This window comes from Capricornis sumatraensis, chromosome 5 (assembly GCF_032405125.1).
Source record: "Capricornis sumatraensis isolate serow.1 chromosome 5, serow.2, whole genome shotgun sequence".
Classification (NCBI taxonomy): Eukaryota; Metazoa; Chordata; class Mammalia; order Artiodactyla; family Bovidae; genus Capricornis; species Capricornis sumatraensis.
This window is the reverse complement of record NC_091073.1, coordinates 59,505,832-59,521,621: the sequence shown is the minus strand read 5'-3', so window position 1 is coordinate 59,521,621 and position 15,790 is coordinate 59,505,832. Positions and strand designations below refer to the sequence as shown.

At 34.4% G+C, this 15,790-nt stretch overlaps 1 protein-coding gene across 1 annotated transcript in view; it reads right to left on the bottom strand.

The window, feature by feature from the left end:
* Positions 1-838: 838 nt before the first annotated feature.
* Positions 839-15,790, bottom strand: part of PPP1R3A (protein phosphatase 1 regulatory subunit 3A) — a 39,020-nt gene continuing 24,068 nt past the window's right edge. Inside the window, exons 2-4 of the mRNA XM_068972301.1 lie at positions 5,350-5,408; positions 5,129-5,253; positions 839-3,217 (exon numbers count right to left, since the gene is read on the bottom strand). Of these exons, the coding sequence (XP_068828402.1) occupies positions 839-3,217; positions 5,129-5,253; positions 5,350-5,408 (2,563 nt within the window). The remainder of the gene's footprint in view (positions 3,218-5,128; positions 5,254-5,349; positions 5,409-15,790) is intronic.

The following is a 15,790-nucleotide window of genomic DNA, read 5'->3' as shown; positions in this document are numbered from 1 at the left end:
TCATTCTGAAGCAATGCTTGTGGAACTTTTCATTTAAATTTCCAGCTCTGAATAATAGTTGACGTCAAAGTTGTTCAACTGTCTTATACAATCTTCCTTTAAAAGAGAAAAAATATTGCTTAAAGAAAGGCCATCCCCCAAATTTTGTAAAACTGAAAGATCATCTCTTAATTGCTTCGGTCTTTGTCAAATTTGGCTTACAAATGCCCTGACTTTGTAGGTATGCAGGAGATAAAACGTATATATGTGTATTGTTATTCAGGTACACAATGTGTTTCTTCAACTTAAATCTACGCTTGGATGTTGTTCTTAAAAATATGAACTTAAAGTTGAAAGATTTGATTTATCAGAATGTGCTGATAAGTGATACAGTGGTAAATGCAAATTTCATAGTCAATATTCAAAGACCAAAAAGAGTCCTCTGTCATTGTCCATGTTTTATCTATTTTTAAAAACCACAGAGGGAAAAATACGCTCAGGGAAAAAAATGAAGCTTTACTGCAAAAGAAATGAATGCAAGAAATGGCACTTTAAGTAGTGAAGAGACATGAAGCATTGAAACTTCATAGCCTGCTAAGGAGCAACAGCTGTACCTAATTTCAACTTGACGTGCTTCAGATCTCATATTCATATAGGTATTTAATGATCCAAATATAATGGTCCTATATAGAATAATTACTTATATGAAGGAGCAAACTTCATACGCATTCCTTTTTAAATGATCCTTCAAGAGAAAAACTGCACTGGCTCTTTGAACAATGAATAGTCTCTTTCACCAATCCAAATGTTTGGGGCTAAATAGCTTATCTTTTAAGAGAGAGTAATGATAGTGCTGAGGTTACTTCTTTTTGACAGACTCTTTTTGTCTTCCCCCTTCCCAGGATAGCCAGTACAATGAAAAAAGGTAGAATGCCAGGCCAATCATTAAGTCATACTGATAGATGGTTACAAGAAATATCAGAAACAAAAGGAAGTAAGGTACTTTAGAGTTGATGTATTTTGAAAGCAGAGATTCACTTTGAGATTGACTTTCCTGGGCAGGGAGACTATCAGAAGCAGGGCTGTCAGATTCCTTGTTGCCTGAAGAGTACGGTGATTGTCCAGAGTTTATTAATCCTTCATTTTCATGCCTTACCCCTTCTATGTTCTCAGAAGCTTCACTGATTAAAATCGTTGGCCCTAGAGGTTTCTCCACACTGTGTTCCCCTTGTTTGACAATCTGGCCTATACATCTTTCCTTTGTACTATCTGATGTCACTATTCCTGAACTTTTGGAAACTTCTTCCAGTGGAGATGCAGGATGAGAGTGCTTTTCAGTACCCTGGATTTCACTTGTTGGATTACAATTAAATTCTGATTTAGAAGAAATAGATTGGAGAGGCATGGTGGTAACTGCATGCTCTATAGTAGAGGCCTGTTCATGAGAGGACACTGAACTTTTAGCACGGTGATTGGAAACCTGAGAGCCATTCTGAGAAGTTCTATTAGTGTCTGAGTTTAAAGAAGAATGAATAGTGACATCTGTAATTGTTTTCTTTGATAATTCTTGGACCTGCTCGGGATCTCTATTTTCTGGAAATATTTTTTTGTCTGTTGGTAACATTCCCAAATGTAAACCTAGTTTTGAGGCTGCTTTTTGATTGTCTGTAATGACCTGTGAGGATTCTTCTACAGATGTTGTATTCCCAGTGACACATTTCTTCCTGTCATGTGTCTTCCCAGGGTTGTACATAGCTATGGTTTCTTCCTTCTCCTTTTCATCTACGTGTACATTACAAATACCTGAACATGACTCCTTTTCAAAATCGTTGTCATAGATTACACCTACTGTATCTCGTTGACAAAGGGTATCATGTGAATCATCATTTCTCCCTTCATGTGGATCAAACGCTGTTTCCTTTACTTCGATGGGCCTGTCACTTTGTGCTGTCTCTTGAGGTAGCTCAGCAATTATTGCTTTTTCTCTAGCAGACATGCATTCTAGAGTACTTTCCGATGTTGTCTTAATTATATAAGCTGTACCTGCTTCTGCTTTCTTAGTAATACCATGATCAGCTAGAGAAGACAGTTCACAGCTTGCTGTTTCTTGGCAGGTAAACAATTCTTCTGTAAGATTAGCTTTCAAGCTCCTTGTATCATCTCTTTTCCCCCACATGTCTTCACAATCTGCTTTTTCTATGGACTGGTCTGTTATAGTTGTCTTACTCCCTCTTGCTCTTTCCTGACTTTCCAGAACATTCCAACTTTGTTTATGCTGTGTGTTCTTATTCTGATCTTCAGGATTAATCCAAACTGGTTTTTCTTCTTCAGCTTGGAAAAGGTACTTATTCCTCAAAATATTTCCATTTCTTGGTGAACCAGCTTGACCAGGCATCCCTCCTAGAGTCGTGACTTTGCTAGCCAAGAGATCACAGTCTGAGGTTGCTGACACAGTTTCCTCCAGGCTTAGATTTGTCCTTGGTGAATGAAACGTATCTGCTCTGACTGACTGGTCATGAGTTGCAGTGTCTTTACTCAGCAGAGCAGTTAGGTCTCTGTTACTGGCTCCCATCCCTTCCTCACTTATTTCAGAGTGGCTCGTCTTTCTTTCTTGGTCATGTAAGACTGATTGAAAACGTTTGCTTTGTTTTTCATTAACACCTAAGGATATTCTTTGCTCCTCCTCCTCATTCTTACCATTGCCATAATCTTTCTTGGAAGATCCTTTTTCTGTCAATTTTTCTGAATGGAAATCCAAGTGAAAGTCACCTCTTAAACATTCCCAATCTTTTACTGCAGTTTCTTTAGCTTCTCCTTCAGGTTTTTTGTTAAGGTTGTCTGCCATTAGTTGGTCTGCAGAGGGACAAGACATTTGCACTCTGCCTCTCACTTTGGCTGGATTAGCATTATCATCCAGTTCTTTGCTGCCACTATATAACTGTACTACTTCATCACTGCTAGTATTTCCCAGCGACAGCTTGACTTCTCCTGTGTCTGAAGTAAATTCTTCTGAAGGTGGGTAAGTGTGCTCATTTCCTGAGAAATATTTTTCCTTGTGGTAAAAATCTCCCTTTAAGGATCTTTCTGCCGATGAACTTGAAGACAAAGGCCTTTTAAACAAGTCAGTGTACACATCATCATGGACTTGCCTCTTCTCTAATCTCTCAGCGTTATTTGGAAAATTGACTGTATTCTTTTCATCTCCAGAAGCAGAACTTCTTAGCAAGTGTTGGTTTATCTTAAGGGGTAAAAACAACAAAAATAATGATTTTTATTGTTTTTAAATTGACAAAGCAAGTTAGATAGGATTCATTAACTTGGGTAGTGATTATCTGGTAGATTTCCTCGATTCATTTCATTTGTAGATTTTGCACAAATTCTGAAAGATGAATGTTTGGGGGAGATTCTTGTAGGCTATGACTTAGGAATGAGATTAATAAGAAAAGGGGCCAAAATTAATAACTCTCCTTCCCAGCTTCCAAATATCACATTGTATTATTCAACTATTCTTGCTTGTCATTGCACTTTCTCCTCACTTAGGATATACACATTGATAGCTCCATGCTAATCAATTAGAGAGCAGCTTCCTAGATGCCCCTTGCTGCATTTACACTTGCTGTAGGTGCCCCTATTATAGTTTCTCTTATTAATATGTTTTCTGCAAAGCCTCTGCAAACTATTAATAGCAAAACGTCACTCAAAGAAAAGTGAGGGAGTTAATGTCTCTGCAAATTCTGTTTTAATGACCCTCTGCCAACTGGTACTCAAATGTATTTGAGCTCTTCAGTGATGCCAACTGTCAGGATTTAACAGTGAGATGCCTGTGTTTTTTTTTCTCCTCATAACTGACATTTGCATGATCTCAATAATTATATGCAAATCTTACGTTTTCCCCTTCTTCTCACATAAGGCTCATGTTACTTGTCAACTGCACAGCTGTCTTGTAAGCCAATGCCTGTGGGTTCCACAGATTTGGTTGTATTTCCATCTATTATAGAGCTTCATTGTTTTATGCATTAACGTCAGCATGGAGCAAATTAGCATCTAAATTACAGCTCCCTGTTCATTTATTGGACGTACAATCTCAGTAACTTCTAAACAAACTTTATATTTGTGCCTGCTCATTGTAATGAGGTGTATTGGTGAAGTATGTGATTTTTCAGAGTCCTTTCATTATATTCTGTGGTTTGAAAAAAATGGCTGTGTTAACTTTCAGCTGGTGAGAATTCACACAGTGGGTGACAACTTTGTAGTTTCTTAAAGTTGGAGCAAAGTAAATTGCATACTTTAGTGATGCAGCTTCCATATCGCTATAGAAAGGGTAGAATGTGTGGGGAAAGAGATGAGCTCTATTTCTTTTCTGTTTCAGCACTGACACTTGAAGAGGCAAATGTCATTTTAATCTTCGATGATTATGAATCCATGTATCCTAATGATATGAGCTCCAACCAAATACAGTAAAGGATAAATTGCATTATGTGACTCATTTACTCCTATTTCTTCCTTTGTGATAAAAATGCTATCTAAACCATCCCCCTAAAAGTCCCAAATAGATTGAATGTTCACAAAGTGTGAAATTTATGATAACAAATTTAATACTAAATTGTACAGTTCTAAATTTGTTTCCTGTTTTAAAATTATGACACAAGCTATTTTATCCTCATTTGGTAATTTAATACTTTCCAATGATATAAAACTTAGAGATTCTCACAAAGATGGAAGTAAGTTAAAAAAAAAGCTGCTAAATGCAAGAATCAGATTTGTAGAGCTGGACAGAACCCTAACAATCATCCAGTCCAGCCCTCTCATTTTACAGACGAGTTTATAAGTGTACACTTGTCACAAAGATTAGAAATGCACATCAGGATAGCGCTACCTCTTCTGTAATTCCTACAAACTGTTACTCAGAGCCGCTGGTAAAGAGATAAGAAATGAATGTCATTAATTTGCCACTGCAGAGACCTGAAGTAACATACTGAAATCAAATCACTAGCCTTGTTGATGAAGCCAGAGACGCAAAGACAGAATAGGCTATGCTTTCACATTTGCAAATTATATTAGTTGAAGCTGTTGAAAAGCAGACATTGCAGCGTCTTTGAAGCGTAAATGGATTCATCTTCTCTAATACCTTGGCAGCCAGAATACTTACCATCGGCTCTAATTCTTTTTCATTACGTTCATCCTGTTCCCTGTTTACATCTTTTACGTTTTGATTACTGGTTTCCAAATCTTCCTTGTCCTCATGAGAACAAACAATTGTTGGGACATAGATATCTGAAAAGTTAAGATAATTGTACCTATGTAAGATTGTTCCAGTTGTAGGCTTTAACAAAAGAAATATATTCTGTTTAAAAATTAAGGAAATATTACCTGTAACCTTTGAATTCTCAAAGTTATTCTCATCTGATGGTACCGATGATTCTTCTTTACTGTTAAATTTACAACAAAATGTTATGCTTTTTCAGGGACTATAAATGTATAGCATTTTTATTATAGGAAATTCAAATGAGTTACAAGTTAAAAAAATATTATTTAACTTTTCACGTTTTCTTGCATTACTTTGTATGTTTTTTCATTAAAACGATTTCTTAGAATGATGCGATAATGTATATTAGTTGTAGAAAAATGTAAAAATTATTTACAAAATACCATAATTCTAAATAAAATTATTTTACTCATAGTAAAACATACAGCCAAAGGAAAAATATATATAAATCTAGATTATCCCATAATTTTCACTTTGAAAGTCCAAATATTTCTCTCTTGTTTTAAATGATGAAGTTTTATGAACTGACAGTCTGTTGTGGTCATTGAAATTACTTTCTAATGTTCCAATTATTAATTTTTTGTGTTCCTTTTTACTCAAAATTCTTCCAGTTGAACTGACATAATATTAACTCTCTCTCTCCAGAAAAGGAGAAAACAAATAAATTTAATAGAAACTAAAATGCAGCTAAATTTATACACAGTTTAAAGACTTCATGTGTGTATTGCCAAAGGCCAGTTTTACAGCCAAGACTTTGGCCATTCATATGGAAGCATTTTTTTTTTCTTTAAAATAATTCAGATTATATTTGCTTTTCTCTCATATTCTGCATACTTTTTGAGAAAGCTAAATACTTTTTCCTTTCAAATGTATTCTGTTTATAGGTGTATTTGTGGAATTATAAGAATTTAGATTTCCCCACGACAATAGCAAGAAAATAGTTAGTGAAAAGCTCACTATGTATATAGTTATGTCACAAATCAGTCTGTCAGAAATGATTGGACCAATATTCACATTTTCTTGTACTGTCTCAGCTGAATTTTCTCCTACTGATTTTCTCAATGATTTTTCTGCAATGAAAGAAATCCAGAGAGTTCACAATGACTGATGAATTTGTATAATAGAACCTAGTTTTCATTGCATGGACAGTGTTGATCCAAATCCCCAGAGGGCTAATCTTGTTTTGACAAATCACAAGAAAATTACAAATTCTTCCATCTTGACCATGTAAGAAGTAATTCAGCTTTGTATACATTTATGATGCTCAATTTTAGCTTTGCCAAAACTATTTGCTACCTTGCAGTGGGCCCAGAAATGAAAATAATGTTTTTACATAGACAATTTCATTAGAAAATATTATACTACCATAAGTGATACTGTTTTAATATATAATCTATATTGTTTATCAGGCCTATAATTATACAAAGATTCATTTTTGTGAACTCCAACTGCAAGTTAACACATTTTTCTTTCTCTATGTCCAGAAAATCTATGTACTCTTAAAAATATATAACCCATTAAACAGCATTTAAGTATTCTTTCTTTATCTTTCATCTGATAACAATATTGAAAATCTCCTTTGTAGAGGAAAATATCATTAAAGTTTTATTTTTTGCCTAAACAAAACGTTATTAATCATTTTTCTTATTAAATTCTTTAGAATGCTTAAATTTTTTAAATAATTTCATCAAAAGGAAAGGAACTTGCTTTTAACTCACTGTGAGGACAAATAGGTATCAAACTGGGTATTACTATTTTGATATCTTACAAAACCATTTGATATCTTACAAAAACATTACATACAGACAGAAATATAGGAGGGAAATCTTAGATTTATAGGTTAAAAACAAGAAAAAGAATCCAAAATAGATGAAATTTAAGTATTATATCAAATATTTGTTTAAAAGACTAATAGAAAATGTGTTAAACTCCTACAGGGAAAAGAATATAATTGCATCAATAAGTATTAAAGACCTAGAAAATATTGAGAGATATACCATGTTCATAGATAGGAAAATTATGAAGATAGTATCTCCAAATTCACCTCTAATCAACATTTCAAAACATGTTTTCACAAAATTTGAAGATATGATTCTAAAGAGAAGAATAAAGGACTAAAAATAGCTGTTCTACTTCTGAGAAATAGTAGAGGAAGCACCTCTATGTAGTTTCAGTACTTCTTATGAGGATATAGTCATTAAAACAATTATATTGGCACTGAGACAGGAAAGTATTGAGAGCTTAGAAACAGATCCACACATATCTAGAACTTTGGTATTTGATAAAAGTAGCATGTCAGACATCAGTGAAATAAGGGACTTCTCAGTAAAAGGAGATAGGGAAAATGACTGCCCTCAGGGGAAAAAAGTGAAATTAGCACAACAAATATTCAATAATCAATTCCAGATGGATTAAGATTTTATATGTCAAAAACCTTGAAATTCTTAGTAGAATATATGAATATTTTTCAGACCTCAGAGTAGAAAATGTTTTCTTAAAGAAGGAAAAAAACACTATAAAAAAAAGATTATCAGTTTAGCTCTATTAAAATTTAAAACTTCTATTCATTGAAAGACCTCCTTATAACAGAAAAATATAACTAAACTGGGATAAGATCCTTACATTATACAGCATCAACACAAAATAAATGTCAAGAAATATAAAGAACTTCTACAATTCAATAAGAAACCACAAACATTTCAATAGAATCAGGGGAGAGGGGCAGACATTTCACAGGAGAGAAAATGCTCATAGTCAATAAGCATATAAAGGATGATCAGCATTATTAAAAACCAGAGAAATGCAAATCAAGACCACAAGGAGATGCTATTTTATACTTATTCAATTGATAAAACTGACCATCAATTTTATCAGTTGATAGTTGATCATCATCAACTACATAAAACTGAACCAATCCAAATGTTTATCAATGGAAGATTGGATGCAAAACTTGGTATACCACAAGAGAAATATATATAGCACTCAAAATTGATTCAAAATACACAGAGACACACAATAATATGGATAAATCTTAGCAACATATAATATTAAATGAACAGTGCTAAAACATTGCATCAGAGTAGGTTCTTTTTTATTGCGCTAAAAGCTATTGAAATAATCTAAATATATTTATTAAGGAATACATAGGATATAATTCATGTAAACAAGAAAGCTTGATTTTCAAGATTATGATTACATTAAAGTGGGGTGAGTCAGAGGAAAGGAATGAGGAAATGATAAGTTGTTTTGTTTTACAGGTGTTTATTGTATCATTTAAAATATCATTTAAATTGTTAAATTCTAGTTTCAGGTAATATATTCAGATAAATGGATTGCTCTCTGGTCTAAATTACAGGGTGTGTATAGATAAAATCCCACTCCAAAACCCAAAGTATCTGTTATATGACCAATTACATTTAAAGGGTTTAATTAAAATAACTTTAGAAAATTTGAAAATAAAGGCAAAGAACTTTATGGTTGATGATGATAGGCTCCAGAACTATATACAGTCATGGTAGAAATGAAATATGTTAGAGAAAATTTCTAGTCTCCCCTTTATATTCTGAGTCTGTTTTTAAAAAAATAATTTATTTATTTTAATTGGAGGATAATTACTTTACAATATTTTGGTGGTTTTTGCCATACATCACCTTGAATCAGCCACAGGCGTACACGTGTCCCCCTATCCTGGACACCTCTTCTACCTCCCTCCCCAGCCCATCCCTCTGGGTTGTCCCAGAGCACCGGCTTTGAGTGCCCTACTTCATGCATTGAACTTACACTGGTTTTCTGTTTTACATATGGTAACATATATGTTTTAATGCTATTCTCTCAAATTATCTCACCCTCACCTTCTCCCACATAATCCAAAAGTCTGTTCTTTAATCAGTGTCTCTTTTGCTGCCTTACATATAGGATCGTCACTACCATCTTTCTAAATTCCATATATATGCATTAATATACTATATTGATGTTTCTCTTTCTGTTTAATAGACTCCAGTTTCATCCCCCTCATTAGAACAGACTCAAAAGTGTTCCTTTTTATAGCTGGCTAATATTCCATTGTGTATATGTGCCACAACTTCCTTATCCATTTGTCTACTAATGGACATCTAGATTGCTTCCATGTCCTAGCTATTGTAAACAGTGGTGTGGTGAACACTGGGGTACATGTGTCTCTTTCAGCTCTAGTTTCTTTGGTGTATATGCCCAGCAGTGGGATTGCTGAAACATATGGCAGTTCTATTTCATTTTTTAAGGAATCTCTGCACTGTTCTCCAAGTGGCTGTACCAGATTGCATTCTGACAAACAGTGTAAGAGGGTTCCCTTTTCTGCACACCCTCTCCAGCATTTATTGTTTGTAGACTTTTTGACGGCAGCCATTCTGACCAGCGTGAGATGATACCTCATTGTGGTTTTGATTTGCACTTCTCTAATAATGAGAGGGGTTGAGCATCTTTTCATGTGTTTGTTAGCCATCTGTATGTCTTCTTTGGAGAAATGTCTTTTAGTTCTTTGACCTACTTTTGGTTGGGTTGTTCATTGAACTGCATGAGCTGCTTGTATATTTTGGAGAATTAATTCTTCGTCAGTAGTCTCATTTGCTAGTTTCCTTCATTGTGCAAGAGATTTTACATTTAATTAGGTCCCGTTTGTTTATTGTTTTCATTTTCATTACTCTGGGAAATGGGTCATAGAGGTTCTTGCTGTGATTTATGTCAGAGAGTGTTCTGCCTATGTTTTCCTACAAGAGTTTTATAGTTTCTGGTCTTACATTTAGATCTTTAATCCATTTTGAGTTTATTCTTGTGTATGGTGCTAGAAAGAGTTCTAGTTTCAATCTTTTACACATGGTGGACCAGTTTTCCCAGCACCACTTGTTAAAGAGATTTTCTTTTCCCTGAGTCCTTTTTGAGCAGGGGAGTTTCTTACTGGTCTTCCTAGTGGTTAACAGTGTCTGACATTGTGCTGAATAAATGCACAGTGTCTTTTCTACTCTTCCTTTCTGTCTACCTCTTATCAGCATTATCGTAACATTGTTCTTCTTTTCTTTCCTCATTAAAAGTTAGTGTCATAAGCAAAGCATGCATATTTTTGTGTCTTATAATGTTTGAAGTACCTCTCCCTCCAAAGTTAAAAGGCAAAGTTTTTAACTATGGGCTTAAATAATTAAAAATTTTTAAATCTAGTATAAATTTAGAAATTAAAAAGTCAAAAAGATATGTCATTTGTGGAGGGATACTTCATTGCTAGTGTACCTTAAATATATACTGTAGTCAGTCATTAGTATCATTTAATCATAAGACAAGTCATTGTTGAGAACCCACTCTATGCCCTAAGTTCTAATAAACACTGGGAAATCTATATGTCATACATTTTAATAAACACTGAGAAATCCAAGATGAATTATATATGCATATATACAATTACCTCAAGGAAGCTCTAATGTAATGATAGAAATAGATATATCAGCAAGCAATTATGATAATGTGATAAATTTTATAATAAATAATGGGATACGATATTTTCCAGAGAACAAAGAACAGAAATGAGGAGAGCACTCAGTTGGAGGAATCAGGGAATTTTTCACAAAGGAAAATTTATGTTTATGGGAAACAGGACTTCCTCAACTAGAGAAAAAAGATAAAGTCATTCCAGGCAGAAAAAATAAGAAGTGGTCAAATAATTAAAGGTAAGAAAGCACAAAAAGATGAGAACCATCCAGAAACAAAGAGATGTTCAGAGGGTTTGGGCTGTTTTGTGTTTTTTTCTTTAATGCCAAGAATAGTACTGGGGTTAGTTTAAGTCAGCTTTAAAGGACTTAGCATGCCAGGAAAAGTGGGACTGAATGTCTGAATTCTTTATTTACTTTTAAATCAATGCTTGAGAAGGGGTGGCAGTGACAAGGGGGCAATGGAGGAGTTAAATGGGGAGAGACAGGGTAGGTTTTACATTTAGGGACCAATCGCTGGAAGTACACTTAAGGATCTCTCTTTAGGAGAGCCTGAATAGGATAAGCCATAGTGAAGCAGGAAGGTAAGTCATGAGACTCCTGCAGTATTTCAGGCACAAATGATGATAAAGGTGATGGCAATTAGGAGGGTGAAGAGGAATCAAATTTGTAGCATCAGTGTGATTTGTTGATTGATTCCTTGGATATGGGGTCTCCCTGGTATCACAGAGGGTGAAAAATCTGCCTTCAGTGTGGGAGACCCATGTTCGATCCCTGAGCCAGCAGATCCCCTGGAGAAGGGAATGGCTACCCACTCCAGTATTCTTGCCTGGAGAATTCCTTGGACAGAGGAGCCTGACAGGTTACAGTTCATAGGATTGCCAAGTCGGCCACGTTAAGCAACTAATACACACATACTTGCCTGGATGTAGATTTTAAAGATGCCTTCTTTCTGCCTAACCTTGGTTGTATTCATGAGATTTAGAAATCAAGTATTGCCCTTTCCAAGATCTAAGCAAGGGAGAATTAAGCCAGTGGTCATCTGCGGCTCCTGTCCTATAAATCAGCAGTCTTGAATTAGTCTGCTGGCTGATTTCTGATGTCTTCCAGGCTGGGTAATCTGCTTCTCGAGTGCTCATGTCGACACTCTCCAGCCTTCCTTTCTACTCTCGGGTATGTGTGCCTGAACAGTGCATCAGTAGGTTATGCCTAGTCTCCTGGCTTTTATTTTAGTCAGTTCATAGCAAAAAAGAGCAGAAAGACCTGGATTCAAATCTGTCTTTCCTGTTACTTACAAGTTACTAAGTCACTTACTAGCCATGCAACCTCCAGCAAGCCTTAACCTCAACACAACACTTAACCTCTCTGTGTATCATTTTTCTCCAATTATTGCCTAGTCCTTATACACAGGGCAATTATTTAACATAATTCTCAATATGCGGAAATGTTTAATAAATGCATTATTATTATTATCACTATTGTTATTATCATTATTAGTGACATGTAGTAAATACCGTGCTGATTACTAGTTCTCCACTGCTGCAGTAACCAATTCCCGTGCTTCTCCTTTTACTTGCAATTATCTATATATTTTTTAAGGTTTACTTCATTCTCTCATGTCTTTAATCCACAAGTTACCTTTTTTCCCACAAGTTACTTTCAAGTGTAAAACTGGCAGCCCATGATAACATACTTGCTTAGTTTTTTTTAAAAAAATAGACCTTTACTATCAGAAGGCCACCCTCCAAAGAAAGATCACTAGATCATCAGTGAAAGTACCTTTCTATTTAAAAATGTCTTCACCAAATACAGTTTGCATGGGAATGCTAATTCACACTCTCTATTATTACCCAACTGATTTATTCAGTGTCAGAATCTATGCACCCTGTTAATATTCCTGCAGTTTCTAGGTATGTGGCACTTAGGCTTTTAGAGTTATGGTTAATTTTAACACTGCCAAAATGTAATAGTTTTAGTATAAGTAGTAATATCATTTTTCCTGAGTTTCTGTAATGCTATTGTGCTAAAAGCTCATATATCTCTTAAAATATGAGTGAAACCTGTTCCACACAATCTGTCTAATGTGATGGAATTACCCAGCCAGTCAGGGTAAATGTCAGGATTAGGTTGTAGTTAGTAGAAGTGTAACTCTGTTCCAAGAGGAATCAAAGAGTTGGCATAAAAAAAGGATCACTTCCAAAATGAGTCATGAATGTTGCATTTGTGTCTCTTTAACAACTCTGCTTGAAAGTACTCAGCATTGACTAAAGATAACCAACTTGGAATTCTTAGGCATCACCTCTTTTTCTGATAAGCAGATAAAAAGTCAATATTGAACTCCTCAAAAAGTATGTTAAGTCTGCCCTCTTTGTTCAAAGCTGGTGCTCTCATTTGATTTCCTTTACCTTCCTTCCCTAAAGGAAGAAAGGAAAATGAATGAATGGAGAGCTTGTGAGTTAGAAATAATATGTGCCTCATTTAAGAGTTTTTAAAAGACACTTAAGAAGAATTATTTAATATTAGAATTGGTGTTGCTAAGTAGATACTTATACTGAAAAGGCTTCCCTGAAATAAATAATTATGTATTATATGTTGTTTATTTTCATAGTCTTATTGTGATATTTCTCTAAAAATGGACTTTCTTATGTTCTAACATTTTACAGCCATTTATGATTTGGAGGAGGGAGGAGAGCAGAAACTTGTACTTAATGAGAAGTGAAGTTCATAATACATTAACCAGCTACAAGGGCTCAGTATTTAATCCTTTGGTGTTAAAACACTAGTAGTCTTCTTTTGATCAGGAATAAAACTGAAAACAGAAAAGAAATATTTGATCAAAAGAAAGACAATTAGAGCAATAAATGTCTAACTGTGAACAAAAGTACACCCGTGGTGGATTCATGTCAATGTATGGCAAAACCAATACAGTATTGTAAAGTAAAATAAAGTAAAAATAAAAAAATTTTTTTAAAAAAGCTTCTAAGGAAAAAAATTTTAAAGGCACAATGCCAGAAGGAGTTCAGGATGAAAACATGCATTAAAATTCAGTTCCAGGAACTGAGAAGGAAAACAAAATGGAAAGGAAAACAAAATGAAGACACTTCTGCATCAATAAAGGATTGAATGAAGGAAAAATAATCTCAAAGAGAAAACATAAACATTTTTAAATGACTTTGTATTTCCTTAAGATGCTGAATCTGGGGACTAATAATTAATATGCTGAAGAACATGGTTTTTGTGGGCATCACATTGCTTATCTTCAAAGTGAAAGCTCCGGATTAGATTAGGGATATCAAATACAATACTCTCACGCTGGCCTCCCTCTCTAGCATCCATGGCAAGCACTGATAACAGATCAAGGGGTTTCCTTGCTGAGTCCACATTGAGCCTGGTGACCGTTCTCTATGCAGCCTGGCAGCCACTACCTATCAACTCCTTTATTGTTCAAAATAGAAAAAATTTGCCTTTCTCAGTTTTGATATTAAATACCATGCCTTCTGCTTTAAGATTACATATTTATATAACTAATAGCATCCCATAAATATAATTTTGAAATATGATTTGGAATTTTTTTAAATGTATTGTCAAAAGACATATAAATGCTAGAAGGATCAATAGAAATAACTATTAACATTGCAATACAAAGATAAATTCTCAATTAAATCTTATAGTTAGCATTTCAAATTTAATACCTACAGAAATCCTACCACTACAATTTGTCAACTAGTCTTGTAGTACTTATAATGCAGATCATACAATAATTTGTTCCCCCATTATTTTACTATGTCCAGATAAAACTTCTCAAATAATGAAAAAACATTACCAATATCTACAAGTGATTGGGATGAGCAAATATATTGTGTAACATATATGATATAAGTTAATTTATTACTTTTAAAATATAAGCATAAGCCATTGCAAACCATAAGACCCTTGAGTAAACTCTAGTGAATTGCTTAAGTATTGGTAACTAAGTATATACTACCACATTAGTGACCAGATGGTTTTATTGAGTCACTTTCCTGTTTCCCATAAAGCTGAATTGCTATGTTCGCCTAAATCTTCTGTATTTCTTCTACTAAATTTAGCACATTGCCTATTGCTTCAGTCCCTGATCTTGAAAACATACTGACAATAATGGTGTCATGCCTTTTTGATGCAAGAAATTTCAATAGCAGAGAAAGAAGCAGCTGAAAAACATAACCTGTTGAAGAATACTTTGGTAAGTTTCTTTTCCAAAGTTGCTTTATTTCCTAATTCTGTTTTCTCCCAAGGATTGCTATTTTCAAATCTGCTTTGTCATGTCAAAGTGGTGGGTACTATTTTTTTCTTGCTCACCCCATCCCATAGGAATTAGAGTGAAAATACTATTTGGATTTAAATCTGTGATGAAATCTGGGCATCATGTGCAATTTTGTAGAGATGAGATCTCCTTAGAGTGTCTTCTAAAGGAATACAAAAATGTGAGAATCTAGTCTGTAATTAAGTCAAATCTTGGAAGTGCAGATGTGAACAACAAAAATATTGTAGGTTGCTTTGGGAGCAATATAATTACAACCAGAATCCATGAATTTTAAATGGGAAAAAACAAAAAACAAAAAACCTGGCCCGAAGGACTATTCTGCCACAATCTGCCAATTATATTCTAGCAAGAGAGAAATTTAAATGTTTTTAAGTGATGGAGGAAAAACCAGAGAATGTATATCAGAGAGATACCGGAAAAAATTCTTAAATTTATTGGGTCTAAGGTCCTTATTTTACCTCAGCTCTTAATGGAAGTAATTATCATCCACAGATGACAAAAAATTAATGATTGCCCAGCTGAGACTCTTACTACTTTAGAATTCTGACATTCTGATTTTCCCTGTTCCCCTACAAAGTGATTTCTAAGAACTTTATACTTCGTCTACCTTTCAAATATTATCAGAGAATTATTAATATCTGTTTTTTCCTAAGGATACTAATTCTCAGGCTTTATTTATTACTGATTTGTTTGTGGTTGTGTAAAATGTCATCACAGGGCCATGACTGTGAGCCAACTAATTGCAATTAAGGAACTCCTGATTAAACCTGTTTTCTCTGTGAAATCTAC